At 21.3% G+C, this 27,266-nt stretch overlaps 11 protein-coding genes across 11 annotated transcripts; 3 read left to right on the top strand and 8 right to left on the bottom strand.

Annotated features, from left to right (window-relative positions):
• Positions 1 to 926: 926 nt before the first annotated feature.
• SRAE_1000156500 (Protein Smaug) lies at positions 927 to 2,771 on the top strand (the record flags this gene model as incomplete). Its single annotated transcript, XM_024648536.1, has 2 exons — positions 927 to 1,368; positions 1,738 to 2,771. 2 exons carry the CDS (start codon positions 927 to 929, stop codon positions 2,769 to 2,771), a joined length of 1,476 nt encoding a protein of 491 aa, XP_024502504.1.
• Positions 2,772 to 4,004: 1,233 nt separating this feature from the next.
• On the bottom strand, positions 4,005 to 4,391 carry SRAE_1000156400 (Hypothetical protein; the record flags this gene model as incomplete). Its single annotated transcript, XM_024648535.1, has 1 exon — positions 4,005 to 4,391. One exon carries the CDS (start codon positions 4,389 to 4,391, stop codon positions 4,005 to 4,007), a length of 387 nt encoding a protein of 128 aa, XP_024502503.1.
• A 158-nt stretch (positions 4,392 to 4,549) lies between these two features.
• SRAE_1000156300 (Reeler domain-containing protein) lies at positions 4,550 to 5,735 on the bottom strand (the record flags this gene model as incomplete). Its single annotated transcript, XM_024648534.1, has 3 exons — positions 4,550 to 4,785; positions 4,885 to 5,421; positions 5,528 to 5,735. 3 exons carry the CDS (start codon positions 5,733 to 5,735, stop codon positions 4,550 to 4,552), a joined length of 981 nt encoding a protein of 326 aa, XP_024502502.1.
• Positions 5,736 to 6,776: 1,041 nt separating this feature from the next.
• SRAE_1000156200 (GDP-D-glucose phosphorylase 1) lies at positions 6,777 to 8,274 on the bottom strand (the record flags this gene model as incomplete). The annotated part of the gene is made up of 6 exons (XM_024648533.1): positions 6,777 to 7,247; positions 7,312 to 7,664; positions 7,764 to 7,833; positions 7,900 to 8,046; positions 8,095 to 8,132; positions 8,187 to 8,274. 6 exons carry the CDS (start codon positions 8,272 to 8,274, stop codon positions 6,777 to 6,779), a joined length of 1,167 nt encoding a protein of 388 aa, XP_024502501.1.
• A 1,219-nt stretch (positions 8,275 to 9,493) lies between these two features.
• SRAE_1000156100 (Lipid-binding serum glycoprotein, C-terminal domain and Bactericidal permeability-increasing protein, alpha/beta domain-containing protein) lies at positions 9,494 to 11,344 on the bottom strand (the record flags this gene model as incomplete). Its single annotated transcript, XM_024648532.1, has 3 exons — positions 9,494 to 10,898; positions 10,956 to 11,136; positions 11,236 to 11,344. The coding sequence occupies 3 exons, from the start codon at positions 11,342 to 11,344 to the stop codon at positions 9,494 to 9,496; spliced, it is 1,695 nt and encodes a 564-aa protein (XP_024502500.1).
• A 2,518-nt stretch (positions 11,345 to 13,862) lies between these two features.
• On the bottom strand, positions 13,863 to 14,717 carry SRAE_1000156000 (Hypothetical protein; the record flags this gene model as incomplete). Its single annotated transcript, XM_024648531.1, has 2 exons — positions 13,863 to 14,182; positions 14,228 to 14,717. 2 exons carry the CDS (start codon positions 14,715 to 14,717, stop codon positions 13,863 to 13,865), a joined length of 810 nt encoding a protein of 269 aa, XP_024502499.1.
• Positions 14,718 to 14,923: 206 nt separating this feature from the next.
• On the bottom strand, positions 14,924 to 15,859 carry SRAE_1000155900 (UBX domain and SEP domain-containing protein; the record flags this gene model as incomplete). Its single annotated transcript, XM_024648529.1, has 1 exon — positions 14,924 to 15,859. The coding sequence occupies one exon, from the start codon at positions 15,857 to 15,859 to the stop codon at positions 14,924 to 14,926; it is 936 nt and encodes a 311-aa protein (XP_024502498.1).
• Positions 15,860 to 16,492: 633 nt separating this feature from the next.
• On the top strand, positions 16,493 to 17,352 carry SRAE_1000155800 (40S ribosomal protein S2; the record flags this gene model as incomplete). Its single annotated transcript, XM_024648528.1, has 2 exons — positions 16,493 to 16,738; positions 16,783 to 17,352. The coding sequence occupies 2 exons, from the start codon at positions 16,493 to 16,495 to the stop codon at positions 17,350 to 17,352; spliced, it is 816 nt and encodes a 271-aa protein (XP_024502497.1).
• A 231-nt stretch (positions 17,353 to 17,583) lies between these two features.
• On the bottom strand, positions 17,584 to 18,838 carry SRAE_1000155700 (Hypothetical protein; the record flags this gene model as incomplete). Its single annotated transcript, XM_024648527.1, has 4 exons — positions 17,584 to 17,909; positions 18,201 to 18,557; positions 18,603 to 18,719; positions 18,766 to 18,838. 4 exons carry the CDS (start codon positions 18,836 to 18,838, stop codon positions 17,584 to 17,586), a joined length of 873 nt encoding a protein of 290 aa, XP_024502496.1.
• Positions 18,839 to 19,090: 252 nt separating this feature from the next.
• On the bottom strand, positions 19,091 to 19,861 carry SRAE_1000155600 (Transcription factor Iwr1 family-containing protein; the record flags this gene model as incomplete). Its single annotated transcript, XM_024648526.1, has 1 exon — positions 19,091 to 19,861. The coding sequence occupies one exon, from the start codon at positions 19,859 to 19,861 to the stop codon at positions 19,091 to 19,093; it is 771 nt and encodes a 256-aa protein (XP_024502495.1).
• Positions 19,862 to 25,995: 6,134 nt separating this feature from the next.
• On the top strand, positions 25,996 to 27,033 carry SRAE_1000155500 (Sphingomyelin synthase-like domain-containing protein; the record flags this gene model as incomplete). The annotated part of the gene is made up of 2 exons (XM_024648525.1): positions 25,996 to 26,139; positions 26,176 to 27,033. The coding sequence occupies 2 exons, from the start codon at positions 25,996 to 25,998 to the stop codon at positions 27,031 to 27,033; spliced, it is 1,002 nt and encodes a 333-aa protein (XP_024502494.1).
• Positions 27,034 to 27,266: the final 233 nt, after the last annotated feature.

The following is a 27,266-nucleotide window of genomic DNA, read 5'->3' as shown; positions in this document are numbered from 1 at the left end:
TTTAGCATTATTTATAAATATATTTATTTAAAATCACATTACCTTAATACTTATTTTAATTATTTATCCTTTAAGTTAAGTATCATTTACCTACATCTAACTTTCTTCAGTATGTTGAATGATTTCTATTATATTGAAACTATAAAAATAATCTATTTTTATTTAAAAAGTATTCATAAACCACACCTTGTGATTGTAAATTAATAAATTTAACATGGATAATCAAATAATTGTCTAGACCGTTTCCTTTAAATAGCATCATTATTTTATGATATTTATTATATTTTCTAAATTTTCTCAAATATGCTTCGTTAATTTTTAAATTACTAACATTTTGCCACCTTATTTTTGTACATTAACAACATTTTATTATATTTTTTTTTATAATTATAATTCTAAAATGTAGTAATTTTATAAAGTTAACTTACTTTATATATATATATATATATATATAATAGCAAACTTTATTTATATTTTATATAATTTAATATAAACATATCTTCTATCATAAAATATTAATCATTATAATATCTTATTCACGGCAATATACATTTCTATAAGATTTAGTTAAACTTTGCACTTACTACCAATGATTAGATTGAATATTTTTATCCTTTCTAGCACTAGAAATGTAATAACTCAAGAAATGTTATATGTTTATTGTTAGTAACAAAAAAAGTTCTTATAATCTATCCGATTTGGTTGTGGATCAAATAAAAAAGTATTAGCATATCAACAAGGTTCATACATACAACATAGACATGTTTATATTCCTCATTTTATTTCTGTTTATTTTCTACTATTAATAATAAATAGCACTTTTTATTATATTAATTTTTTTTTTAAATTTATTATTATAAATTTTAAAATAATAAGTATTTTTTTTAGTATAAATTATTATCATTAAATTACCTCTAAAATATATAATGGAAAGTTGCTTTTTACCTCATAACAATATATCATCATTAATATCAAATCCATTTGATGATATAATTAATAAACTTCCATTTTCGGATAATGAATTTGTACTAGCATATGACTATGAAACTTCTGCATCAGGAAACAGTTCTGATAATGATTATGGATCATTTAATCTATTTCGTACATCATCACAAAATTCAAACAAAATTTCACTAGAATTTAATCATAAGTGGCGGGAATTATTAAATTCTGATATGAATAATATTTGTGATACAACCTATTATGATAGAAATACAAATTATATTAAAACTTCAAAAATTAAATCATATGGTGATATGATTAATCTTGTTCAAGAGCTTGTCAAAACATTTAAATTAAATGAAAATACTCAGGAGAGTGAATATATAATGAGTTTATTAGATAAAATTGCTGATCCACCGATGAGAGGTTAGTTTATTATATTATATTATTTTAAAATATTCAAACTTTCATAAATTATTATAATTTAATCAAACTTTAAAAAAAAGTACATTTTTATTAAATAAAGTTAACTATTAATCATATTTAACTTTATTTTTTTTAAAATATATATATATTTAATATTAAAATATATTTCTCGTAAAATTGTATAGATATAACTTACAAAAGTATTAACAGAAAATATGCATAAAAATTAAAATGAAACTATAAATCATTTATTATACTTCTTACTTTTTATTTTAATACTACTTATTTTCTCTTTATATCATTTTAATTTTTATTATAAAATTTTAAAAATAATTATAAAATAAGTAAAATATATATATATTTTTATAGAAATGGCAGGGTGGCTCAAGGACTTACGTTTGCACAAATATACTCCATTTTTCTTATCAATCAAATATGAAACATTTTTAGCACTCTCTGATGACATGTTAGTTGAAGTGGGGGTAACAATTGGAGCACGTAGAAAAATTTTACAATCAGTCAAAGCACTAAAAGAAAGAATATCAAATTGTTATCAGTATGATAAAATTATTACAGAAAACGATGATTTAAAATCTGTAATAGTTTTTTTGAATGATTTAAGTTTAACACCAATGCAAAAATATATTGGTTATGATAATGAATCACAAAATGAGATTGATGGTTTTAATAAATCAATTGAATGTATAAATTCAGAAAATCTTCCAGGTCATTTTTGTCGATTACTTCATAAACTTTATTTATTAATTAAAAAAATTAATAATAAAGAGGTTGAGGCAACATATGATACACTTGATATAAAATGTTATCAAATGTTAGATTCAATTTGTAAAAGAATTCAAACTGTTAATGCTTTTACTATAAATCAAAAAAATTTATCAAAAGAGTGGCAAGAATATTTTTTACAATTTCTTCCAACAAAAGGTGAAAATACTCCACCACAAAGGAAGGTTAAAAAAATGATCAAATTTGATTCTAATCAAAATAATAATTGTATTAATATGTCTATTACAACATTAAATACCTCTAATAAACAAAGATATTGTGACTGGAAAGGATTTGGAAATTCATATTCTAAAGATGGAGCAAGATATTATAGAAAAAATTATAATAAAAAGAATAATGATATTTCTAATAAATCATCAAAACCTGCTTTTATTAAAAAATCTTCACATATTCTTTATGTGAATGATGGAATAAATGATGTTGAAAAGTCACCTTTTATTGATAAATATAATTATAAAAATATTGAAGAGGCTTACAAATACACTGCCAATAAACAGAAATACCAAAATCCACATACTTTCAAGCCAAGGTTCACTCGTAATACTATGAACGGTGCCGTATCAAATTGTCGCAGAGATCAAAATTACGTCTCTTACTAGTGTGCCTTTTTTTTTTTTTTTTAAATTTTTCAGATATATATAATTTTTTCTGTGATATTCCTTCTTGCCTTATATAATTTTAGATTTTTTTTTTTTGAAAAAAAATACCAGTGTGGATGTTCTTTTAGCTATTTAGCCAAATTAATGTTTTGTTTTTTTTTGTATAATTTAACTAAAAAGATGTTTAAATTGTTCATAATTTGTTTTCATATTAACATTATATGATTTTTTTTACTATTTCTATTTAATGTTTTTTTATATTTATACTTCCTAATGTTATAGCTTGATTCTGTTATGTAAATTGTTTTTTTAATTGGGTCATTATAATGGTTTTCAATGTATTATATTTTACAATCCATGACATATTTTAATTTTTTTACCTCAATTCCTATGTACAAAATGTTTTTTAATCTTTTGGTAAAAATTTTTGTCTTTTTTTTTACATTTTTCTTTTTTTTTATTATAAAATTAATAAAATATTTTATGATATTACTATTCTTAATTTAGAATTTAATCATAAAAATTGCTACAATAAATAGATAACTATTTTTTTACGGATTTTTTTAATTTAGTTTTATATGGTAGAAAATTTCCCTTAATGAGATACTTAAAAAAATTAAATTAAATTAAATTGATTTTATTTAATAGATATATTTTTTTCAATAATAGACTTTTTTATATAAATAAAATTGTATATGCTTTATGTAAATATAATGCTACATTCTATCACTTTAAAAAGTATTTTAATTAACTTTTAATTTAAAAATGATATTTTGAAATAAATTATTTTTGTCATGTGGAAATTAAATTTTTTTTTATTTATTTTAAAATTTTCAAATGATTTCTTTGATGGTTTAAAAAAATAGATTATATAACATAAACAAATATTAAATTTAATAACTTTACTAATACATATATTAGCATAAACAAAATTATACTAAATTTATAAAAATAAAATATTTAAAAAAGTGCATACAGATTTAGTATTACAGATACTTTTAATAATAATATTTTATTTTACATTAAAAGAATATTAATATTTAGAAATTTGATTATTGTGTATATTGTAATATTATAATTTATAAAATAATTTTTGATTGTCAAGTTTTTTTTTTTTTAATTTCAACATTCCACTGATAAATTGCTTTTTAAAAATTATCATATTAATGTATGAAAAAAAAAGATTAATGATATTTTAATCTTTGTATTCTTAGATAATAAAAAATTACTTATTTATCTGTATGATGCCATAACACTCTTTTCCTCAGCTTTATAATTTTCATAAATATCGGAAGCTTCTTTAACAATTTTTGTCAATGTTTCTGTATCAAGAATATTTTCAACATGTAATAATTCTTCAATTTCTGCATATGGACATGTTTGTCGTGTTTTTCTCATATCCATATAACTTGTATTTTGAGGTTCCGCTTTTATAATTTTAGAACTGCTTTCTTTTATTATTAAATTACATCCTATCTTTTTCATTCTTATATCTACTTTTAATGTATCACCAATATTCAGGTTGTTCATCATTGTACTGATGTTATCAGAACTGTAATCAGATGTTTCTGATGATACTACTGTTTCACTTGAAATATTTTTATTTTTACTTTGTTTCATAGATAAGGATAAAATTATAAAAGTAATAGTATATCTTTTTATTTTATACTAAACTGTAAAAGTAAAATTTTAATATATTATTAAAAATTTACTTATAAAGAAAATTAAAATATTAATAATTGAAATAATAACAAATTGAATCATTCAAAAAAATATATTCAACAAACTCTACATGTTCGACTGCATGCCTGTCTAATGGCTATACTTTGTTGACAGAATCTTGCCCATGCCAGACATCTATTTTTATCTGCCTTATCAATACAAATCCTTCCTCTTTTTTGTGATAAATTTTGTCTTTGTTTTAATGTTACATGACTTATTTTAATACCTTTTGATGGAGTTGAATTAATTAAAAAGTTAGTAGTTACAGATCCTTCATGTATTTGTCGTGGTGCTGAAGATAAAGAAGAATAATGACGTGTTTTGTTAAAAATATCCATTTCAAATAATGGAATAACATGTTTGAGAATCTTATTTTTTGAGTATTTCTTACCTGCTGTTGTTCTTAATGGTTGTTGTCGTGGAAGGGTACTTTTTGTTTGAAAACTAACAAAATCTTCCTTTCTTGAATCTTTCATATTTCTTTGAAAAGGTATTCTATTAGAGGTCATTAGACCTGTTCTAAATATTTCAGCTGTCTCAATTTTAAATTGACTTGGAATAGGTGGTGGTGTTATAGGACTAGGTTCCCATGGACCAAATTCTCTTTCTATTTTACATGGTGGTATTGGATTTGAAAGTACACTTTCAACCCAAAATACTTTAACTGACTCGACAACTGTTGCAACAAATTGTATTGCATGTGCCTCATCACCATTTGACTTCCACCAAAATGTTAATTGTGATTTTTTTTCATTATGTGAATGTGTTATAGAATTATTATGTTTAAAACATTGCACTTGCCATGAACCATTTGCATCAAGTCTTAGGAAAGAGCCTGCTCTTTGTCCTCTCATTGGTCCATTAAAATATCTTGATTGCATGGCAAAACCTTTGAAACGTGTCTTTCTATCTTTACCTTTCAAGGTTACTATAATTAAAATTTATACTTATATCAATAATAAAAAACTTTTTTTTTATAATAAAAAGTTATAATTATTAAGTATTATAATAAAGAAAAGAAAAATAAAACTTACCAGAAATTGGTGTATTACGCCAATAACATCTAGATGAAACCTCAATTTCATATGGTGGTTCAGTTAACATCAAACCACCCTGATGTTCTGGAGCTTCTAATGGATTCATAGATTTTAATTGACCCTTAGAACACGGCATTCCATCAGGCCAGGCATTCAAGTATAATGAAAGATAAGATAATGTTATAATAAAAATTTGTTTTACCATTTAAAAAAATAATAGCTTAAAATTAAAAAAAAAAATTATGGTTTAATAAAAAAACAAGCTTTATATATACCAAGAAGTATTCGTCTTTGTTTATTAATTTATCTAAAAAAAAAATTATGATGATCGAAAAACAACCTAATTAATGTTATTAAAATGATTCAACAGCAACAATTATTATTTATTTCTTTTTCATTTAATTGTACTTTTTCTTTATATTATTATTTGAACTAAAATATTTTAACAAATAAACTCTTTTTTTTTTTTACCTAAAAATAAAAATAAATTTTCTAAATAATAAACATTAAAAAATATATATATTTATATACAATAAATAAAGAGTAATGAATGCAATTTAAAAAACATTAATTTTAAAATTTTTTAACTGAAAATTACTAGAAGTAGTAAAGTAATAATATGTAGTAAATAAGATTGAATAAAATGATTATTTGAAATACATGAAAGCAATAGTTTTAATTTATAATATAAGATATGGTTGCTGTGTGTCGGAGTGAATTACCTGATTCATATCGTTATAATATATTTTATATAATAAAATACTATGGACATTGACAGGTATATAATTTTGATACCCTTTTAATAAATTCTTTTCAATGCCTTTTTTTATTTTTCACCTTCAAAAATATTTTTATTTTTGTTTTGGTTTATTAATCTATATATATTTATCTAGACTATTTTAAATATAATATTAAAAAAAATGTATGCATTCTTTAATTAGACGCTTTCACTTTAACCTTTTTTGTACTTATAAGGTAACATTCTATTTTCACATTTTCTTAAATATTTATATTATCTTTATATATAAAACAGGTTTTATAAAAATGTTACTTTTTAAGGAAATGATTTCAATGAGATTAAATAAAATAATTAATATACTAATAAAAAAAGAATATTTATTATTATTATATAATCACAATTTAGGAAAAAATATAAAGAAAAATTTATATAAAATTTAAAATATTATTATTTAAAAAAATTTTTTTATAAACTAATTAATAATATTAAAATTTATTTAAAATAATATTAATTATTTAATGAAACATTAATTTTTTTAATTATCATTTGAATCACATCTTCTTCAAGTAATGCATCATCATTTACTATACGAAGAACTCCAATTTCATCGGCATTTTCAAAAAATCTATATGTATATGCTGTCATACATCCAGCCAACTCTAATGCAGCAGGATTAAAATTTGTTGGTGGTTTAGCTCCTGTAACACTTTTACGGGGAAATATATATAATGTTACAAGAGATGGATGTTCTGTAATATTAATTTCTTCTCTATCTAAACCTGTAATTCTTATAGGTGGTGCTCTTGTAAAAAAGAAATTATGTGCAATTTTATTTTCTAATAATTTATGTGCAACACAATTTGTTGTATTAAGAAATTCATCTAATTTTTGTAATGATTCTAATTGTATACAAAAACAATGAATAAACCAATTTGGTGGATGAATAAAGTATAAATTTTTAAAGATATGTTCAAATTTCTAAAAATAAAAAAAAATTAAAAATTATTAAAATATTTTGATATAAAATATTATTTTTATTTACCCTATATATTAAATCACTTTCATATGGCCATGGCATAAAATGTAAATGAAGATGATTGACACTAGCCTGGCCCAATAAACTATTATATAAAACATGATAGTCTCTATTTTTTGTCATTAACATTATTTCAGTGGCCATTCTAATAGCTTGTGGTGTTATAATTTGAGGTAATTTTTTATTAACTGAAGGTATTATTAATGAATGACCTCTTTCAATTGGACTAGCATTAACAGCAATAATATTTTGTTCAATACTATAATCTTCATCAATTCTATCAGTACATCCAAGATATACCAATACTTCAGATGGATGAAGTTTGGTAAAATTAAATCTATAAGGACAAAATGGTTCATCTAATGCCCGAAATCTTAATGGTTTTCTACGTTTTAATCCTCTTTCTGTATTTAATTGTATAGATAAATTATATTGGCCATCTAAAAGTTTATACATACAATTAATTGAGTAATTGAAAACATTAAATTTTTTACTATCTTCCCATTTAGTTAATAACATATCAAATAACTAAAAATAATTGCTTATTTATTAAAAAAAAAAAGTAACTAAAAAAAAATAAATTAAATTTCTTACATCACGTTTTTCTTCAATATTATTTTTGGAATTTTCAATATTTACCAAATCATTCTCTTCATATTTTTTAAGATCAATTATAAAATCACTTGAACTATATAAATATAATTCAGCTTTTTGTACAGCATCAACTAACTGATCTGGCATCTACATTAAAACTATATAATTAATCAAAAAATAAAATAATATTATTACCTGATATAATGAATGTGATCGTAAACTTTTATGTCCCACTTTAAAATCATTATTAAATATATTATCAATTGGTAAAATATTATCATTCCTACTAATTTGGTTATTTTTATTCCTCACTTCATTCTTATCTTCTTCATTTATATTTATTGAATAAATGTTGTCTTTTTCTCCGTAACTCATTGTATATAATAAATAATGCTATATCTTTAAGATTATTTATTATCTAAAAAAAAAATTACATATTTATAAAATATATATATATTAGAATAATAATTGAAACAAGAAAAAAAAAATTTTTTTTTTGTTAGCTATTCTTAACTAATAAAATGTATATAAGTCAAAAGTTAAATAAATGATGAAAAATTAATAGTGTTGGTATTTAAAATATTTAATTTTGTATCATTTACGAAGATTATATATATAAAAAAAAAATAAAGATGTAAAAATAAACTTAATGTATTTAAAGTTTTTTTTTTTTTTTTAAAATAATAATATTAAATATATTTTAAAAAATATTATTATTATATTTTATAATGTGGCGTGAAATTTTTTAAAATATTTAATGTATAGATATACATTTTAAAATATAAATAAAAAAAGTAGAAAATATTTACATAATTTTGTAATATTTATATAATTTAATTAAATGTAATATTATATAAAGTTAAATTGTATTACGAAATTTTTTTTTTGAAATATTGTAACTAATTATAATAAATAAATCATTTATTATGAATATTTTAATATTCAGTTTTAAATTAATTTTATTTAATAATTAATTTTTTTTTTAAATAATATATAAAAGTATATTATAAAAGAATATATTTTAAGAAAACATTTGTGTGATTTAAATAAAAATAAGAATAATAAAATTAGAAAAAAAAAATGGCTAAAAAATTGTTTTACTATAATGTAAAAATAAAATGGTTATGTCTAGTAACGTATATTTAAAAGATTGTGTTAGCTTTAAAAGAATGAAAAGAAAATATCAAATAAAAAGATTACAGGAAAAGGAGGTGCGGACGAGTTATGATGTTAATGTTATCATGATTCATTTATTTTTTTTTTTTTTTTTTGATATTTAAGATACATAAGTTGGTATTTGTTTTCATTTTTTTTTTAAGCAAAAAAGAAATATAATTTGTTATTTTATATATACATTTTTGGTATAAAAAAGCATGTTAAACAATTTTTATTAACTAACAAAATTTTATATTGACAAATTGTATGTTTTTAATAAAAAAAATTAAAGATAATTAAAAAAAAACTTTTATATACACTTTTCATTAATAGAGGTGCATTTTAGTATTTATGATGTTAAATATAATATAATAAATAAACTATAAGGCGCCTAAAAATAGATTAAATTGTTTACCAGTTTATTGTGATGGTTCAATTATTATTGATAAAAATGTGGTGAATAGTATAATTTATGAACATCTAAATCACTTTGAAATAATAATTCTCCTGAATCGAGTAATGATATTGTTGGATAATAAACACCAAACATATCAGCTAAATGTGTTGTAAATGGTTGAAAATCAATTCCATTAGATAATTTTGAATTGACAAATTTTTGTATAACATTAACAGCTCCCGTCTTCAATGAAGTTAAATATTCAGGTTTTAGACCAAAAAAGTCAACAGAATTATGTATTTCAATTTCTGGTACAAGAAGTGATAACTTTATTTTACTACTATTTTCAATAAAGTTTACATATATTATTATTTTTGCTGTAAATGGTATTTTACCTATTTCTTTTTCATCTTCTTCTAATGCAAAAATAGACATTCCCTCAATATTCATTATAATACTTTCATGATTTACTTTTCCTATTGGTGGACTTGTTAAAAATGTTTTAATTATTAAATATTTATCAGGATAATTTTCTCCAACCTCTGGAATACTGTCACTAATACAAACTTCATCTAATGAACATGATGTTTTAAGAATATTTTCAAATTCCGGAAATTTTTTGTCAATTTTAACATTAAACGCATTATTTCTCCATAACTGATGAAGTAAACTATTTAATATACTTCCATCAATAATAACATCAACCATCTTAGGTCGTATATGTTTAGGAAAATTAGGTAACATATTATTTTGATGGAATGTATTTAAATATGTTTTAGCATTCGATTTATCAATTAAATCGGCAAAACCATTAATACCAATAATATAATCAGATATGGATGATGATGTATCAATGATATCAAGATATATATTGATATTTTTTAATTTTTTAAAGTCAAAAATATCACTTAAGTTTCTTTTAATATTTGGTGTAACATATTTTACACTCTTTATAACTGGTTCATTTTTATTAATATTTATTTCTACCTGTCTGGGATATCTTTGTAAAGAATATTTGTTATAAAAAAAATTTTGATGTCTAATATGACGTGAATATCTATTTTTAACTTGTTCAAGATATTTCATTACTTCATAAACATTTAAATATCTTGGAAATTTTCTAAGTTTACTATTAATTTGACTTGATATCATTCTATTCATATTATCACATAATGTACTTTCAACAACTTCTCTAGCTTTAATATTTAACTCATTTGCATATCTTATATTTATAATATCTGTCAATACACCAGCATCCTGTAGGGTAGCTGATACAATTCCTGATGCCAAACCACATGAAGTTACATGAGCTATAGGAATTTTATGTATTGTTTTTTGAAGTTCTAAAGTTATTGGCATAAATAAAGATCTTGCTGTGACAATTAAATTTCCAGTTAATGGTAAACCAAGAAGCATTTGAAGATTACCATTAACTTTTGCTTGAATACTAAATATAATTATTATTTTTTTTATATTAATAAATATTTGTTTATTGAAAACTTACTCCATATCAAACATCTCCATTTCTAATTGTAAAAGATTAGGAGGTAATGGATTAAGGGAAAATTTTTTAGGCAATGTTACTCCAGTAATTCTAAAATCGTAAATAGTAACACATCCCTCAGGAAAACATTGTAATTGGTTTTCAATTACAGCATTTTGAACTTGCCATATAAACAAATTTTCTAAAAAAAAAAAATTATAAAACAAGTGTATTACTTATATAAAACAAGAAAAAAAAAAATAAATAAAATATTCAATATAAATAAATATAACTAACTTACGGAGAATTTGATGTGATCTTTGAAATAATTGATCATTTATACGGACACGAATATTGGCATTTTTATAATTCATATTAAATGTTCCATTATTTTCATGAATAGGTGACATTTGAAAATGTTGTTGGAAACTTTTATATGATTGTATAATGATAAAAAATATCATTAAACAAATATCAATTATGATATTATTAAACATTTTTTTTTAAAAAAAACAAATATTATATCTTATTAACTTAAAATAAAATTTTTTTTAATTTTTATAAAGTAAAATTAGACATGGCGGAAGAAATATTTCTTATATAAAATTATAATAAAATGATAAAAATGGTTATAATATATTTATATATATAAGTAAAAAAGCAAAATAGATAATATTAAAATATAACAAAACTGTTTCGTAATATATTTATTAATTATTAAACACATCAAAAAAAAATTATCCTATTATTGATAATAACAAAAACAAGAAATTGGTACTCTTTTAACCTAGAAATGGCAAGTAATCAATGTAAATCCTGTCTACAAAAATATCATTCCTAATTTTTTTTTTAGTATAATAATTTTAGCTTAAAATAGCATGAAAATGTTCATTAATATTAGTAAAATAAGAAGGAAATTTCAAAATCATTTGGTAAATAAAAAGTACAATATTTAATCTATTTAATGATATTAAATAAAAAAAAAATGAATACTTGAATATATGGTGTCATAAGATACATTTCTTAAAAATCATTCATATAAAATTATCTTCTATATTTTACAAATAGTTGTATGTCACAGAATAAGAGCATCATGATTTTTATTACAATTGTGTAATATCATCTTTAGAAGTTGTAAAATTATCGAAAAATTTTTTTTTGAATAAAATTAAAAAACATTTTTTTAAATGTTAAGAAATTTTTTTTTCTCTTTTTTTTTGTAAAATATGATATACACAAACTTTATGATGTATTTTCTTTAATTATAACCATGACCCCTAGAAAAATATGAATAAAGAAATAATTTTTCAATAGACAAAATTATAGTACACCATATATAGATGAATTAACAGTAAAAATTTTCAAGAGTTAATTACATAATTACTTATTTAAAAAGTTTAACTTAAAACATTTTTTTTATTAAATAAAGATATAAGAATTATATTTTTAGTAATTAAAGTATAACAATTATGTAGAATTTGTTTAAAATAGTATTGTTTTGGGAAAATAATTGATAGGAGATAATAATTTGTCTTTATACTAACAACAATTTTATTTTTTGTAAAAAAAAAAAGTTATATAATAACATACAAAATTTAAACAAATTTATTATTTGAAAAATGATAGAATTACTTTTATTCATATAAATACTTAAACAATTTATTGTTGTAAAATTATTAAAAGCGTTATAAATATCTTTTTAATAGTACATGTTATTAAGTATCATAAACCATAAATACTAAAATCTTATTTAATAAAAATACCATTTTTAGATATTTTAACGCTTAGATAATGCTAATAAATCTTAAAAATACTATTACATATTAAAAACTAGAATATAGAAACCAAAACATGAGTTTTCATTTTTGTCAAATTACATTTGTTGCAAAGTTTAAGAATTTTATAATTGTTTATTAATCAATGTAATATAAATGTAATGGATGAATAGCATTAATTTTACATAGCCTAGAAGTACAATGCTAATAAATAGATAACCGGCTTTATTATTATTATTATTTATATTTTAATGTAAAAATGTTTCCTGATTTATACTTCTGGGTTTTCTAAAAATTATGATTTCAACTATATATTATTAATACAAATTATTAAGAATGTGTAAACATTATAATTAGAAATAGTTATTCAAATAATAAAAAAAAAATCAAGTCTTTAATATATACTAACTATACTTTATATTTTATTCTTAAAAATTAAGAAACATATAATATATCTTATTTGTTAATGTTACACAAAAATAATTAACATGATATAAAAGAAATAATTTTAAAGGCACATAAATATGTATATTTTTATTTGCATGTTAATATTTAAATTTGTGACTGCTACAAGTTAATAGATAAATATCAAAATAAATTCACAATTTTAATACAAATTTAAAAGTGTGAAACATCCATACAATATTACATAAATAACATTACTATATATGATAGTTAAACGCTCCATATTCTTAATAACATTTTATGTATATATATATAATATAAAATTATACCAAAATTGCTTTTCAAAACAATATACTGAAAATAAAAAACCTACATTTATTTTGATTTTATCTTTTACTAAAATCGCTCGCAAATTTAATTTAATAATTTATAAATAACAAGTTTCGTTATAATTTAAATACAACACTCTCTCCCTGGATCTGAGGTTACAATAATAGTATAAATGGACTATTATTAATAATCATAATACTCTATTGTACAACTTTCCATCATTAATATAATTAAAAAGATTTAATATAAATTACTCCACTTCAAATAAGTTTATTAAATCAAAGATGATCAATGAAAGCAGGAATTTTTAAAAAAGAGGTAATACTACTTTTAGTTTTTATTAAACAAAATAAAATATTTTAATATTTAAAAACAATAACCTATGAAATAGATATAATTAAAAACAATATGATAATATCTAACTATTACTAAACATAAAATTTCTTATTTCATTAGACCTCCAACAATCGTCATCAAATAAAAATTTTCTATTGGCAATGTATGAATTTCCATAAAACATAGTTTGAAAAATTTTCTTTAAAGTTTCACTATCAGAAATATCAAAACCATCTAAATCCACATCTATTAAGTATTTTTTATTATTTGGTTCATTACGCATAAAATTTATTTGTTTATGAGATTTTCCTAATTGAGGTGTCACAATAATATAATTATCTGGATTAGAGATAGACTGATAAATTCTTAATGGTTTCAAATAATTAATTCTTAAAAGCAATACTACAACAAGAAACATCAAAGTAATTGGAACAACAATTAAAATACCCAATTCCTCACAATCATGATTTAAACGACGGGTTATTTGAAGTCTATCCTTAGGATTTTTATTAAGAAAAGTATCAAATAACAGAAAAACACAAAAAACGGCAAGTGCAGGGAAAGAAATTGAAAATATAGTTGATAATCGAGAAGCAAACAAATCCCTATAAATTAAAATCCATTCATTCTTTTTAATTCCATCAAATCTGTAAACATTTTCCATGGATGAAACTTCAAATCTATTTGAAATAGGTTCACTCACATAGGTTACAAATCTTTTCCACCAGTCCGAAATTTTTGGCCTTGTATTACCACTTAATCTTCTGCATTGTTTATAATGTGGATTTAATGATATCCGTAACAAAAGTCCATTCTTCCTTTCACACTCATTTATAAAACTAGTATTAAAACTTTTAGAAACGTTCCGTACCACTTTTAATGATAATAATACTCCCCGACATGTTTTATTCATTAAAACATAACTATGAGGAAGCATATCAAAATAAAAACCTTAGAGAAAATTTAAAAATTGTAAATAATAGAATCAAAGATAAAAATTGTGGAAATAACCATATTAAAGAAAAATATAGATATATTTTAATATATACACATATTACAGAATATTCATTCTTCAAATGAAAATAACAATATCATTTAAAAAAAAAAAATAATATTTATCAAATATTCTTGTTATATTATATATTAGTCAAATTTCACCATTATCATTCCAGAAAATATCTTAGCTTCATCCAATGTTTGAGTTTCATCATCAAATGAACGTTTTGGTACATTTGTTATAAATCTCCATGAAGAAAAACTTAAACTTGGTACTGCTCTAATGACAAAATCACGAAGATCACCAATTGTATGAGAAGCATTAACTTCTGCTTTTATTAATTGTCCACATGGAAGGCGAATACCAACTCTACCAACTTTTTCACCATCTTTTAATTTGATTTCTTTTTGAGCAGCTAATAAAAGTGCAGGTTCAGCATTTGCCTTTTTAGCGACATCGTCATTTGCATTTTCACAATCTATTGGACTGACTTTTTCTCCAAGACGATATCCAGAACCAGCAAAAGCCTTCTTAGGTGGTTTATATTCTTCAGTACGACGATGAAGTCTTACATCAATTTCTCTTCCAGGTGTGTTATTTTTTATAATCTCTGAAGGTATCTGACCATGCATAATTGCATTCCAAAATTCTTGGTTTTCAGGATCATCAAAACTTCTCAATAAACCATCATCACCAATTGAAAAACCGTTAGTCCAAACATTAATATCAATAATCAAAGGATTGTTACCTTGTGCATCTGATTCAGTTGGTTTTACAACACTAGGTGAACTGTATAAGCCTCCTAATCTATAACCGGTTGTGGATGAAAAATCTCTAGATGAACCCTGTTTGTTACTATCTTCAAGTTCTTCAGATGACAAAATTTCAGCACCAGCTTTTCTTGCCTGTTCAAACAATGCATTCACTTTTTCTTCATTTTTTTTGTTATTATTTGGACCATTACCAAATACAGCTTGTCCTGAATTCTTACCACCACCAACAAAATATTTCATATCATCTTCATGATCAGATGAGTCAGATTTTTCATCATTAAGATTTTCTAATCCCTGTATTCTTGGCATTACAAAAGTTTATAATATATACAAAAATAACTCTAAAATTAATAATTAATATACTATATTACCACGTTATAGATATTGTAAAATAACAAATGATTAAAAAATGATGATGAATAACAAAGTTTTGTTCTTATGGCGATTATAAGTTGGTAATATGTATTAGAATAAATAAGCATAAATAAAGAAATAAATCAAAAACATATGTAATAACAACTTATTATTAATAAAAGTTTCAATATATTAATAATTTAACAGAGAGACGAAAAGAAAATAGAAGATTAGAAAAATATATATAATCACATAAACTTTTCACACAGCTCAATATTAAGTCCTACCACGATTGTTATAGAAGTAACTAGAAGACATAGGTTACCAACAAATACTTGCAATTATCGTATTTTTAAGGATACTTTGAAATTTTACCTATTTTGACATTTTAAACTCCCAAAAAGTATATTTCAAAAGAGATATTTTGTAAATAAAATTATTAATATGTTGTTGTAAAATTTTTATTATAGAATAATTATAAAAAATTATTTTTCGTTAAATAATTATATATTTTATACGCTATTAAATTAATAACAATTTTTTTTTATAAATATTAATTGTAGGGTCAATCTTTAATTCAACGATAAAATGGCTGAACGTGGAGGTTTCCAAGCTGGATTCGGATCCGCTCGCGGAGGACGTACAGAAGGAGGTGCTCCAACAGGAGGACGTGGTGGACGCGGAGGAAGAGGTCGTGGACGTGGTGGAAATCGTCCAGCCGGCCGTGGAAAAGAAGAAGCAACATGGACACCAGTTACAAAACTTGGACGTTTAGTTAAAGAAGGAAAAATTACAACAATTGAAGAAATTTATCTTAATGCTCTTCCAATCAAGGTTGATTTATACTTTAATTTTTTTTCTCATTTATTTTTTTATAGGAATACGAAATCATCGATCACCTTCTTGGAACTGGACTTAAAGATGAAGTATTGAAAATTTCACCTGTTCAAAAACAAACAACTGCCGGACAACGTACTCGTTTCAAGGCTGTTGTAGCTATAGGAGATCAAAATGGACATGTAGGTCTTGGAGTTAAATGCTCAAAAGAAGTTGCTACAGCTATTCGCGGAGCTATTATTACCGCAAAACTCGCTATTATCCCAGTTCGTAGAGGATATTGGGGATCAAAACTCGGAAAACCACACACAATCCCATGTAAAGTTTCAGGAAAGTGTGCTTCTGTCTTGGTAAGACTTATTCCAGCACCAAGAGGTACTGGTATTGTTTCTGCACCAGTTCCAAAGAAAATGCTTCAAATGGCTGGTATTGAAGATTGTTATACATCTGCTGTTGGACAAACTGCAACACTCGCTAACTTTGCTAAAGCTACATTTTATGCTATTAGAAGAACATACACTTATCTTACTCCAGATCTTTGGAAAGAAACCGAACTTGATAAGACTCCATACCAAACCCACTGGGAATCCTTGGCTAATGCACGGGCCTAATTTACTAAAGAAAGATTTCTTGTTTGCTAAATTATGGTCTTCACCCTTTAAACATTTTTATGTGTAAAGTTTGATTTTAATTCCTCTGGCCTTTTTCCGTTGATGAAATCATCTAGAAGATCATATAAAACAAGCACTAATGTTCATGAACCGTTTATTTGTTGCATTATGCATTGTTATAAAATTTTTTTGTTGTAAAAAATGTTTTATTTTTTTTTAAAGGTTAAAAATTTAATAATCGCCATAAAAATAATCTTTAGATGATATATCACTTTCAAGAACAGTACTATCATCTATTAAATTATCATCATAAATATTAACATTAAATTTAGTATCCTTTCCATACATGGGAGTTTTATTTTTAATCATTTCTTTAAATGCTTTTTCACATCTACATTTATGAGTATTTAATTTACAATGTTTGATATAATATTCTGCAAATGGCATTCTGCAAAACACCTGATATTTTATTTGATCACAGGCTCCGAAATAAAATTTTGGATACAGATGAATGTCACTATGTGCATAATATTGAGGAATGCTACATTTTATGTGGCCTAAAGAATGAATATATGAACAGTCAAATAATGGTAGAAATAAAATAATAAGAAAAAGCATCTTTGATAGTTTAACTATTACTTAAACAATTTAAATACAAAAAAATTACGAATCATTCATCAAAAATGTTTCATTTTAAATGTTATTAAAAATATATTTTTTATTTATAAAAATAATGGTATTAGATTAATGAATAGTTATAATATAAACCAAAAAAAGGGGGTATACCATGTATTAGTAAAAAGATACAACATTAAATTAGTTATTGTAAAGAGATCAATTTCAACGACGAACTTTCCTATATTTGGCTTTGAATTCTTGTAACTGTTTTGATGAATACAAACTAATATCAGTTGCAGAAACTTCAGAAGCCTGAAAAATTTCAAATTTTCCATTTGTAAAATCAATAGGATTGCTAGATTTAACTTTGGTATAATAGCCTGAAAACTCTGTAACTGCTTTTGAAGAACATGGTTTATTGTAAATATCTCTTAAATATGTATCTATAGTCTTGCGACTTCGCACTCTTTCTGAATCAGTATTATCTAATATAACATCTCTATAGTTAATTTCTTTAATAATATATTTATCGCAGTCAGGGTCAAATTTCTTTATGTTAGTTGAAGGATGAAACATTTCTGCAGTATCTGTGCCGGCATATTTAAATGCTGTGTATTTTTTGGGTTTTTTACCTTCTTTTCTATATGTTACTTTAATAAACGTTAGTGGTTTATAATAAACAGATGGGTATTTAATTTGAATAATAGGTATTTTTTTTGAATCTTCAGTTTGTTCAGATATATCAGATTCTAAAATATATAATAAGTTAAAAATATTAATTATTAAGTATCTTACCTTCATCTGATACTACTTCACTTGAAAAATTGCTGTTTTCCTCATAATATGATTCTAGTATAGATACATCCATAATAAAATGGCAATATTAATATATGTTTCATAAATCTAAAAAAAAATATATATATATATTATATATATATGATAGTTAGTAAATTATCAGGTATTAAAAACGTTTAAACGGTATTTGTATTAGCAAAAAGAAGGATAAAATAATATTCAATAGTACTACACACATTTAATTGTGAAGTTAAAAACATATTCAAGTTAGTTTATGTTTATAATAAGACAAAAAATTATAAATTATAAATTTTTAATAATTAACTCATTCATTCCAATGATCACTTTCTGAATTTGAATGGTCATTTACATATTCATAATATTCTGTATTATCAACATTCCCATACTCATCAAAACTGTCATCATCGTCTCCTTGTAAATCAGAACTCTCATCATCAGGATACTCATTACGCCAATTATCCTCATCATTACTATCATCCGACTCATCGAATCCATTTAGTTTTTTATCTGCATCTGAATCACTGTCACCACCATAATAAAATTGTATCTCATCATAGGTGGCTTCTCTCAAATTACACTCATCAATATCTGTTTTTGAAAATTTTTCTTCAGCTGTTTTTCCACTCATTACATAATAGTCATATACAATATCCTCATTATCTTTGTCATTTATAACAGTGACACCTTTTTTCTCTTCTGTTTTTAATGCAGCAAATTGATTTAAAAGTTCAGTAGGTGTTAAATTTGGATTACCTAATATTTCAATATTACTTTTTTTAGCATTATAATCAATTAAAGCAACTTCAGCATCAGGTACTTCTATAATACCAGCCTTGTCAATCTCAGCAACATCAGTACTTTTACACAATTTAAAATAAGAATTTTTTTGAACAAAATTGTCTGAATAATTATTTCCAACAGATAAGTCTGTATTTTCAGGTGATTCAGTAAAACTACTACCAATTGCATTACCATCACTACCTTTTGACTTTTTAACAGTTAAAATTATTCCAGGTATGGAGGGTAATGTTCGTTTGCGGCATACACGGATAACAGGAATAACGTTATCAGACATTTTTCTATAAAAAAAATTATAAAAATTAGTATAAAAGAACAGTAAGAAAGAATATTAAATAAAATTAAAAGTAAAAATAGACTTACACTAATTTAAAACATAGTAAATATATTTATTGTAACTGATTTTAAAAACTTTTACACTCCAAAAAAATCTGTATAAAAGAAAACGCATTTGGAAAAGTATGTCTTTAATAAATGATATTGTAACGTTGGAGATAAAAAAAAGTGCATATTTTAATAAATTTCTACTTTAATTTACTTATAAAGTTTGTTATCAATATTCTAGGCAAATGTTTATGTACATAGTACAAATTTTATTAAAAGTAATTTATGTTAAAGAATTTATTATAATTAAAAATAACTAATTTTAGATATCTAAAGAAATTTTATTTATCACAGAATAAAAATTAAAAATTATTTTAACATAAATAAATAATACTCTTATCATATACCGACGATATTAATTTTAATAATTTTAGTATAATATTTTTTATATAAATTAGCTATTCATAAAATTTTATTTTAAAAAGATATGAATATATAATTTTAATTTTCTACTTTATTTTAAATAACTTTAAAATAATTTAATTTAATTTTTTTTTAAAACATTACCATCAATTAAACTTTAATTAATTTTATTTTAATTGTTTTTAATTTAATATTATTATCATTAATATAACAGTTGATAAAAAAAATTTATTTTTGTATAAAATATCAACAACATATTATAAATACATATTGGTAAACATTGTTTATGTCATAAAATCTACAAAATATTTTAACAAGTCCCCTGCACTTGAAATATAAATAACTTTTTTTTTTATTAAATAAATTTCAAAAATGTATCTTTTTTTTTAACTAAAAATGTTGATTTTAATAAAATTTGTTTATTATATTTACAAAATGTTTATAAATGGAATTTAAATGGTGAATTATTTGTTTAAAATAAATGTTGATGAGATATTTTTTAAAGATAATTTTAAAGTTTTGTTTTTAAAATTATTTAAAATGATTTTTGGTATCTTTTAAAAAATAAAATTCATTGAAAATTAAAAAACAACTTTTGTTTGCAATATTTTGAATTTTTTTATATAATTAAATTTTAAACTTATGATGATTTAAAATATCACTAAGATAATAGTTTGTATCATTAGAGAAGGTCATGTTTTTAGATAAGTGGAAATTTTGATAACATGTTCGAATTCCATTAACATTTAATTGATAACATTTATTTAATGGGAAAAGTTGGGATGAATAAGTTAGGAGGCCATTAAAAAAAGATAACATTTCACCTTATAACTTGCTTGTAATCTACTTTAGTGTGATTGGAATTTTATATTCTTTATTTATCAGTCTATGACATAAGTTATTTTTATGAAAGAAATATGTAATGTCAAATTTTTTTAGAATCATAAGCAAAGATAATTTATAAATAAATATCTAATGAAATAGAGACCTACTTTACTTTTGATTAAAAATATTTCAAGAACTTATGATGTTTTTATTCTAAAAATAAAATTCTTTTGCATTAAAAATTTTTGACAGTTTTTTTTTTGTTTTTACAACGTTACAATTTTTTTTTTATCATTGACAGTTTAAATAATTTTAAAAATATGTAAAATAAGAAGTGTTTAAAATATTAATACAAAGTGGTTATTTTAAGTAACTTATGTAAGAATAAATTTAATAATTAGTGCAATTTATATATTTTGAGATAATCTAGTTTATAAAAAGTGAAAAACTTTATCATAAATACGTATTTATTGTTGTAAAATTCTTATAATATTAATAGTCATTTTTAAATAAAAAAAGAAAAACTATTTAAAAAATTTTTCATTTTAAAACTTGAAAACTATAAAATTATTTATTATTATAAGTTCAAGGATTTTTTAAACAAAGAAATTATTTAAAATTTTATATTTCTTTTAAATAAAAATAATATTCTTTTATAAAAAGACATTAAAGGAGTACCATAATTAAATAAAATATATAATATTAAATAAAAATTTTAACAATGAATATACCAATTTATTTTAAAAAGATGGCGGAAAAAGTAAAACTTTTAACAAAAAAAAAATGTCATTTCTAAATCACCTGAAATAAATGTTTAATTTTTTTGACAATATTTCTTTGTCCTAAGAATAAAGCAAATGTTATTTTGATTGAAAATTTTATGTAAATACCTTTTTCATTTTAAAAAAAAGTTTTCTAAATTTTTTTTTCGAAAATAGTTGAATATGCCATATTTATTCTTTATCTTTAATGTACTTAAAATGTGTTATTAAACAAAATAAGTTAAAATGTTATTTCTCTAAACGCTAACAAAGTTGCTTAAATAAATATTATTTTTAATAAAGGGCGTCTTAAATTTGATATAAAAGTCATTGATTAGCCATAGTTTGTTTTTTTGGCATACAAATTATTTTAGTTAAATATCACATTAATAAAACTAAATTTATTAATTATTAAGAAAATTGTTTTTTTTATCTTATCTATAATATTATTTATATCAATTTAAATTTTTAATTCCACTCTTATATTTAGGGAAATATTTTCAAGTATCTGAAGTATTTGTCCATTTAATTTGGTATATAAATCATAAAAGTATAACTATTAAACAAAAAAAAAATGATCCTTATAATAATATTTTATTTTTATAAATTATGTATTTATAAATTTTATATTATTTATCATCTATTATGTTAAAAAACATTTGAAATACCTTTAAGTATTCATATATTTATATCTGTCATTATTAAAAAAAATAAACCAATCAAATATTTTTCATTCATTTCCATCATATAAATATATTTTTTGTAAAGTCAATTGTTATTATTAAAAAATATATTTTATTTTACTTAAATTGATATTGTAAATATTGTCCCTGTAAAAAAATGACAAAATAAATCAAAATAATTAAAATCAAATTAAGACATTTTTAATAATATTAAATTTTTTTTATATTTTTTGTTTGGGTGTGAAATTTTTTTTTTTAGGTTAATATGATATTTAATAAATTACGATAAAAAAAAAGATAATATAGTGCAAGTTATCACATTTATTTTAAATTATTATTTTAATTTTGAGATAATTTTAAAAAATTACATTATATTTATTTGATAATTTTTCTTATACAAGATTGTAAAGAATTTAAAATAAGATGATGTATAATTATGTGTACATTTTTAGTTATTATAATTAATTTATAAATTATTATGACTATTCGTGAATATTTTCTTCCTAGTAATTTTAATCTTATTAAAATAATAAACTATATGTTTATCATTTCTTCAAATAAATAAATAATATATTATGTATCTATGCTATTAAACAATGAGTTTTACTACTTATAAAGATGTGTATACCATTTTTATTATCATTGAGTAAAAACTTTTTAATACTAGTATATTTTTGTATAACTAACTAAAAAAAAAAGTAATTTAGATTATTTTTGTCAAAAAGTTCTAGGAAAAAAAAACGATAATAGTATAATCAATAACAGAAGAAATATAGTATAATTTATTATTGATGAAAATTTTTTGTTATTAATAATAGGTTTTTTTTTTTGTTAAATTTATTATAACATAATTAAAATAGAATATAATTTATACTTTTATAAGCTAAATTTTATCAATCATTTAAAAAAGTATTATAACAATATATCTTTAATGGGTGATTTTATTTCTTCTATTGAATGATAGATTAAAAGATTAAAAAACATTTACTTTTATATTCATCAATTGTTTGTATCACTTCTTTTAATTGTTTCTTCCAAATGCTTTATAATTACTAAAAATTGAAAGAAGTATATATTCATTAGAAAAAGAAAATTCGTCATAATTTTCTACTATTTTTTTCTATTATCTAACATTTTCTGTTATCCTTATTTATTCATATATACATTCTAAATAATATAAATCATCAAATCAATACTATATTTTTAAGTTTTCAAAATACTATTATTTTGTATGTAATATGCATGAGGATATTCAAATAAAATACTTCAAGTAGGGTACTAAAATTTTTGTTTTGTTAATACTTTTTACAAAAGGCTGGACATTATCATTATTTTTTTTTATTGCTTAATTCTTATATAAAAGTTTTTTTTTTGTTATTTCTATTTGATATATTTGTTAAAAAGATTTTTATTTTAAAAAAAAATAATTACTTCTTATAATATTCCGGAGAAAAAAAAAATTTTTAATGTTTTATGTAAAAAAAAAAAAAACTTTGCAATATTCATTTTTTTTAATACATTAAACATTTTTTAATTTTACTTTATCTGTCTAAATTTTAATTAATAATTTTTGATAAAGCTAATTAATAAATTACATAGATAAGTAAAGTATGTTCTTTTTTTTTTTAATAGTGACACTTTTAATTATTTAACATAATATTATAAAATGCATGATATTTGAATATTATTAGAAAAAAAAAAAGACATCTCGTGACATTAAGCAAGTCTTCTAAATTTAGAGACTATAACATATTAAAATAGATGATTTATGTCTAACTTTAGCACCCTCGTACATTTTACTTATTTCAACAAATATTTTTATTGACGTTAACATTATAAAAGTCTGTTATGGGATTTAAAAATTTTTTTCAAAAAAAATAAATTACCATAATATTAAATAAAATTTTATTTTAAATTTATTTTAATCAACATAGTACACAAAAACATTTCTTTTTTTAATAGTATAGTTAATATTATTATAATATGTAAATATTTGTAAAAAAAAAACTTGATAATACGTTTTTTTACCATAACTATTTATATTACAAACTATGTTATTTTTATTAATATAATTTTTTTTAATAATGATTAGTGTAAAATTAAACAATATACATTTGTTTAAATTTTTTATTATGGAAAAAAAAAATAGATGTATCAAAATAACTTTTTTTTCTAGAAAGATTTAATTTAAAGAGAAAATTTTTTGTTTATAGTAAATTATTTTGTTGCAATAAAAAAAAAGATTATTACCATTTTTAAAATGTCATTTTTACACAAAATAATAATTGCTTTTTTGTTAATGTTAGATTTAAATATTTTTACCTAAAATCTATGATCAAGGATAAAATGTAAATTATTGTTTATTGGTTATATTTGAAAAATTAATTGTTTTGTTATTTAGATATATAAGGATTAATAACTTTAAATATATTTTATATTATAGTGAAGAATTAAGAAATTATATTTTTACTTTATACTTTTTCCTTCTTTTATTTGTTATCATTTATTACAAAACTATTATAAATCATTATATAAAATCTTGTTTCATGATTATATAAATTAACAATTTTAATTCTATTAATTGGATTTTTAATTTGAATAATAAAATTAGCAGGTTCTTGAACAACCATTCTTTATTGCTTTATAGTTTATACGCTTCCTGTTTATAACTTTTTTTTTTTAAAACTTATTAATAAATATTTACGTAAATTATAATATAATCAACATATGATATTTTATTTATTTGAATATTAATAAAAGAATTTGCTTGTAAATTGATCATCAGAAAAATGTTTATTTAAAATTCTAGAAGACCTAACATTTTTTTATTTTATTATTGTTATTATATAATTCTATAATGAAAAGCTAGATTAAGTTATGATTATCAATTTAATACAAACTATTAGCCTGTTTATTATATCTTGGTATTTTATCTGATCAACTATAATTTTCTATCTTCTAATATAATATAATACATTTAAATTTAACACTTTTACAAATTATGTCACCAATTATATATATATATATATATTCTAACAATAAGTGATAGTTTTGAATCTTCCTTGATAATAACTTTAAATTATTATATACCAATACAAAATATATTTATATATCAATAATGGATGACGATAAATGATATTTATTATTGTCTGTAATCAAATAGTTTCTACTTTTTTTTTATGAATTATTATTATTTTAAAAATGTTTTAATAAATAAATATATATTATATATATATAATACTTATTGCTACATTTATTGCTTAAAACTATAAATATTTATTATTTAAATAGATATTTACTAATTGATTTAATTTTTTTTTTTTGTAGTGCTTTATAAAAATTTTCTGTTAAGGAAATTATTATTATTATTATTATATTTTTTAATATAAGATTTGATGAGAGACAATCTTACAGGAATACAAAATACAAGTATATCAATATCAAGATGTGATACAGATTCTGATACAGCAAAAAATTTTGCTTCTTTTTCCAGTAACTCAGTTTCTGTTCAATTAGAAGATGAATACGAAAAAAAAGATGTAAGATAAAAATAATATAATATTTATTATTTTTAGTGTTCTTTTATGGAAATAATTAAATTATTGATTGCACTTTTATGTTTATCCATATCAGCATTTTCAAATTTTTTCTTACTAACACTTATTCATGATATTGTACCAAGGAAACCTTTACCTGATTTAGTTTTTATATTAATACCTCAACAAAAATGGGCATGGCCTGTTGGAGATGTCTTGTCAACTGTTAATTCTGTAATTGGTTTTGTCATTGTTTTGTTACACCGTCAACGAATAACAATAATACGAAGAATATTTATTCTTGGTGCTATAATGTATGGTCTTAGGGCTGTTGTTATGGCAGTAACTTATCTTCCACCCTCATTTAATAATCGAGATGAAATTTGTGAACCACAGGTAAATAGAACTGATATTCATTGGGATGATGTTATGAAAAGATTTGTTACATATGTTGTTACACTTGGATTAACATCAGGACAAGAAAAAATTCTTTGTGGTGATTTAATGTTTTCTGGTCATACAATTGTTTTATCAATAATGTATTTTACAACATTAAAATATACACCAAGAAAATTAACATTTCTTCGATATATTGTAACACCAATCACATTTTGTGGTATGGCAGCATTAGTTGTTAGTGGAGGCCATTATTCAATGGATGTTTTAATAGCTTATTGGATATCAAGTCATGTATTTTGGGGATATCATCAAATTTTTGAGTTACCCTTACATATGAGAAAAAATCAAAATTTATCAAGATTATGGTGGTTTAATTTAGCTTATTGGTTTGAAACAAGTGTACCATCTGGACCAATAAAAAATATTTGGAATTGGCCATTAGCAAAACCTATATTTATGAAGAAATTTATAGAAAGGTGCAATAAAAATTTGAAATAATTATTATAAAAATATTATTACAAAAAAAAACAATATTGGGTATTAGTGTATATAAGATAATTTGATTAAATAAAAATAAACATTTTTAATTATAAAAATAAACTTTCAATTATTTTTACAATATTTTAATATAAATATTATTGAATTATTTATTTGGAAATGTGCTTATATTACTTTATATATTTTTAGATTAATTATATTTTAATTATGACTACATATTTTTGTACATCATC

Source organism: Strongyloides ratti (genome assembly GCF_001040885.1).
Source record: "Strongyloides ratti genome assembly S_ratti_ED321, chromosome : 1".
In the NCBI taxonomy this organism is placed as follows: domain Eukaryota; kingdom Metazoa; phylum Nematoda; class Chromadorea; order Rhabditida; family Strongyloididae; genus Strongyloides; species Strongyloides ratti.
Note: the sequence above shows the minus strand (reverse complement) of the source record. Positions and strands in the feature narration are given on the sequence as shown.